Raw genomic sequence first — 4085 nt, 5'->3', positions numbered from 1 at the left:
CCTTTTTGTCGTTGATGGTGTAGAAACGAGAGAGAGAGAAAGAGAGAGAGAGAGAGAGAGAGAGAGAGAGAGAGAAATTATTTTTTTCTTTTTATTTTTAAATTAAAATAGTATTTTAAAAATTAAAAATATAAAAAAAAACTAAGTAAAAGGGTATAACCATCATTTTAAGTTATTTTGGACTAAAAACACAGAAAAATCTTGATTTTGGACCTTCTATGCAGTGAAATTTTTTTGGACCCTATCTAAAGTTTTTTGAATACCATAGAGACCAATCTTACAGTTTTGTCGCTAGGTGGTCACCAAAGATTGTCACCATGGTTTTAAAAAGCGCGACATGGCGCGCCTCAAGGTGTGACATGGCGCAATGTGTGATGTAGCCGTTACGAAAACGTCCAAGGAGGGTTTGTGAAGCGTTGCGCCCAAATAACGTGTCAAGACGCGTCTTATCGTGTTATGGCACGAGTTTTTTTCAAAGCGCGAGTTTTTTTTTTTTTGTTTTGTTTTTTTTATCGGGCTTAAAATAAATGAGTTCTTGTTAACTTTTTTCTATTAGATATTAATATAAAACTTCTAAAAACTTCATATATTTGATAGAATTCAATAATTATATGATTTATATTTTTTAATGTATATAATATAATCACGCCTTAAAAAGCATCATGGCTCGCCAACGCTTGTCATGGCTTAACTTTTACCTTTCCGCCAAATTACACCTTACGTTATTTAGAACTTTAATTGTCACGATACACGAAGCCATAATGTTGGTGTTCATTTGGGTGGTCTGGAGCTATAGAAACCTAAAAGCTTACTCGTCAAAGTTGAAGTCGCATTTGGTGCTGACTCACGAGGTTCAATCCCTCTCATACTTATGGATTAATGCTCGTAAAAGGAATGTCTACAATTAAGATGGATAGAATGGAGTTGTGATCCCATTTTAGAATGCTATTGTAGGATTTATTTTTACCATGTTTTTTTTTTCAGTCTTTTTTCTTCTCATGTTTTCCTTGCTGTTGGCTAGTTTTGTGCTTATAAAGTCCTGCTTGCCTTTAAAAAAAAAAAGACTTGTTTTTTATTTTTTGAAACGGCAAACTAACTAATTAACCTACTCCTAAATAATTATTTATGTCTTCAAAGAGACTTGAACCTACGACCTCTATACGCCTATAACTATTAATAGTTGGTGTCGTCCTTGACCCAACGGTTGATCCATGTGTTGCTTTTAAGTTTTAATTATATTAATTTGGTCTTATTCTAAAACTTCTTTAATTCCATGTTTTATACAACCAACGTTACAGCATCATGCGTTGCATATATTAGAAAAATGAAAATTTGAGTAAACGTTACTTTATAGGTATTTCAGTTTCTATCAAGTTTCATCTTGTGAATATGTTGTAATGTTAAATGTATGTGTCCCTCTGGCTCTACTTGTGTATTGGCAAAGGAACTTCCAACGTGCTCCCAAATTATCAACTACGTACAGCCAGGTCTTAATTATATATCTAGTATATTTTATAAAAGATACATGCAAGTATTTCATTTAAGCAGTATAATTAGGAACAAGTTAAATTTTGTTTAATAAAATATTAGAAATATATCATCATCAATAAACTAAATATAATATAGTTGATGTATTCATATTCTGGTGGTGTACGTGTTTTTTTTTTTTTTTTTTGGATTTGATTTTCCAGAATTTCACTCATTCGTCGTGTCAGATCGTTTAAATGCAACTTGAAGTTAGGTATCTGATGACTAATTATACCACCAACATTACAACAAACAAACTACGATTAATTTTGAGCTTTATAAAGAGGTGTATGTGTATTAAAAGACGATAGATAAGTAACAAGTGAAATTGCAAATAAATAGCTAGCCAATTATATTTACAACTCGGACGAATGAATCATCTATCACATATATGCAAAAAAAAAAATTAAATGATGTCAATCACCAAAAGAATTATCTAAAGACGAACGAACGCACAAACATATAGGCATATAGGCCATGAAGGCGTGAAGAATGAAAGAATACATAACGTACACATGAAGTATGAATCAATCAGGTTATCAGGTAATTAATATTCTGAATCATGCATACTATTCATCATGACATCAAGTCCTGAAACTCGCCGAAATCAAGGAACCCGTTGCCATCGAGGTCGAACTTGGCGATCATCAACTTACATTCATCCACACTTCTCGACTCTCCTAGTTTGCTAAGCATCCTCCTCAAACTCTTGGGCGTTATACAACCACACCCCTCAACTTCTTCATACATTCGAAACGCCATCTTCAAATCATTCGCCTTTTCTTCTTCATTTGCACCTTCCACCATTTTAACCAAGTCATCAAAGCTCAAAAATCCATCACCATCTGAGTCTATTAACTCAGCTACAATCTCCGCCTCCTCCAATGACAACTCCTCACCAATCTTCCCCATGCAAATTTGGAGCTCCGGTGGTGATAGCTTCCCGTCACCATTCTTGTCCAGATGTCTGAATACACGTTCGTATTGCTGTTCTTTGTCCATTATATATGAAGCCGAATGTTTAAACTGATAGCCCTGAGCCTTTAAAATGTGAAATTTGTGTTATTTATATGGAGTTGGTCCTGTTGTTTTGCGCGTGTTGACCAAAGTGAAATGTGGAAAAGAATATAGGATTGTACGTAGGGGGGTCATAGGTGACCAGTTTCTCAAAGTGGGCTGCCCGTCGTAAAATTTACAATTACTTCAAGAAAATTGGAAGTTACCCAGAAATGGACCCTCTCCGACTCCTAAGTCCGTATTGAAAATTCTAGACAAACTTGTTTTTCACGTTGTATTATACGCTATACACCATTTCAAAATAATTAATGATCCATTTACTTAAATAAATTAAATCGAGTTATATTCTATTTTGGTTGCCAAATAGATAATAGATAATAGATAAAATAAAAATAACCAAGTAAAAGGAAAACAAGTTTAAAATCAACTAATATAGATTAGTTCCAAAGTGACCCTCTTAAATATTTAATTAAAATAAGCACCTATTATATTGTTTAGTAAATAGTTTTTATAATCATGTCTACACCCTTGCCACGCGCCAGATGACTTTTGGTTTGTTCAAAGTCAACGAACTTTTGATTATGCAGTCTGATCAAATTTTCATTTCCAGAAAGCTCATCATATTTCCCATGATTTTGGACCTCATCTGTTTTTGAATCTTTTACATACTTGCTGTATACTCGATGTAATTATTAAATTTTTTTTTACCTGGTTCAAAAGATAATATTAAAAATAAATACTGTGTCCATTCAAGTGAATATCCCAGAGTACATTTATACATGAGATGCCATATGGGCCATCAACTATGTATGGACTGGGCTGTGATACATATACAAAGCATACAAAGAATAGTACTAAATATATGTACACTAACATCCTGCCATCCGGTCGTTTGGTTTGATTGGGAGGAATTTTCAATGTTCAAACTGGTGTGGAAGTCCTGAAACACAAAGTTGACAATAGTCCCTTCATGAAGATCTGCGCATACTGATCAGAAGAAGAAGGGACATGGAAAACCAAAAATAGCCCGGAAGCAACTTGATCTCACAAAGTGGATGTTGGTCTCTATATGTTTGGTGCGTTAAACCTAAACTCTAGTAAAACTCTCGTTAAGCGCAAACGATACAAATGATCGGGTAGCCCCCAAATCAAACAATATCAAAGTAAAAATACCGTCCATGAGGAACGATCCTAAAAATAAAACACATAAATATAAGCAAGCAATTCAATATAAATAAAAAGATAAGGAGAGGATACATACCTGTCACCACACCAGGTGCTACACGAGTCTCCTCAGCCATCAACTGAAAAGCCTTGCTCTTCACCATAGGTGCATCCGCCTTGCCCTGGCGGCCGTCAGTAATCCGTAGATTCGCAGGAGCGGGTGCTGACACTGGTCTTGCTATAGTTAAACTCGGACAATGGGCCTTCTTGTGGTCCCTTTAATTGCATTGAAAGAAAATCAGATCAGATACCAGGGTGGTGATGGTAGTAGCAGTACAATCTCTGCTGATATGACCCGTCCAACCACACTTGAAGCA

At 35.0% G+C, this 4085-nt stretch overlaps 1 protein-coding gene across 1 annotated transcript; it reads right to left on the bottom strand.

Moving 5' to 3' along the window:
- Positions 1–1839: 1839 nt before the first annotated feature.
- Positions 1840–2554, bottom strand: LOC145044245 (Calcium-binding EF-hand family protein). The gene has a single exon (XM_078993121.1). The coding sequence runs from the start codon at positions 2527–2529 to the stop codon at positions 2104–2106; it is 426 nt and encodes a 141-aa protein (XP_078849247.1). The 5' UTR covers positions 2530–2554; the 3' UTR covers positions 1840–2103.
- Positions 2555–4085: the final 1531 nt, after the last annotated feature.

Source organism: Lactuca saligna, chromosome 4, assembly GCF_052625555.1.
Source record: "Lactuca saligna cultivar CGN05327 chromosome 4, ASM5262555v1, whole genome shotgun sequence".
NCBI lineage: Eukaryota > Viridiplantae > Streptophyta > Magnoliopsida > Asterales > Asteraceae > Lactuca > Lactuca saligna.
This window is presented reverse-complemented; position numbering and strand designations above follow the sequence as displayed.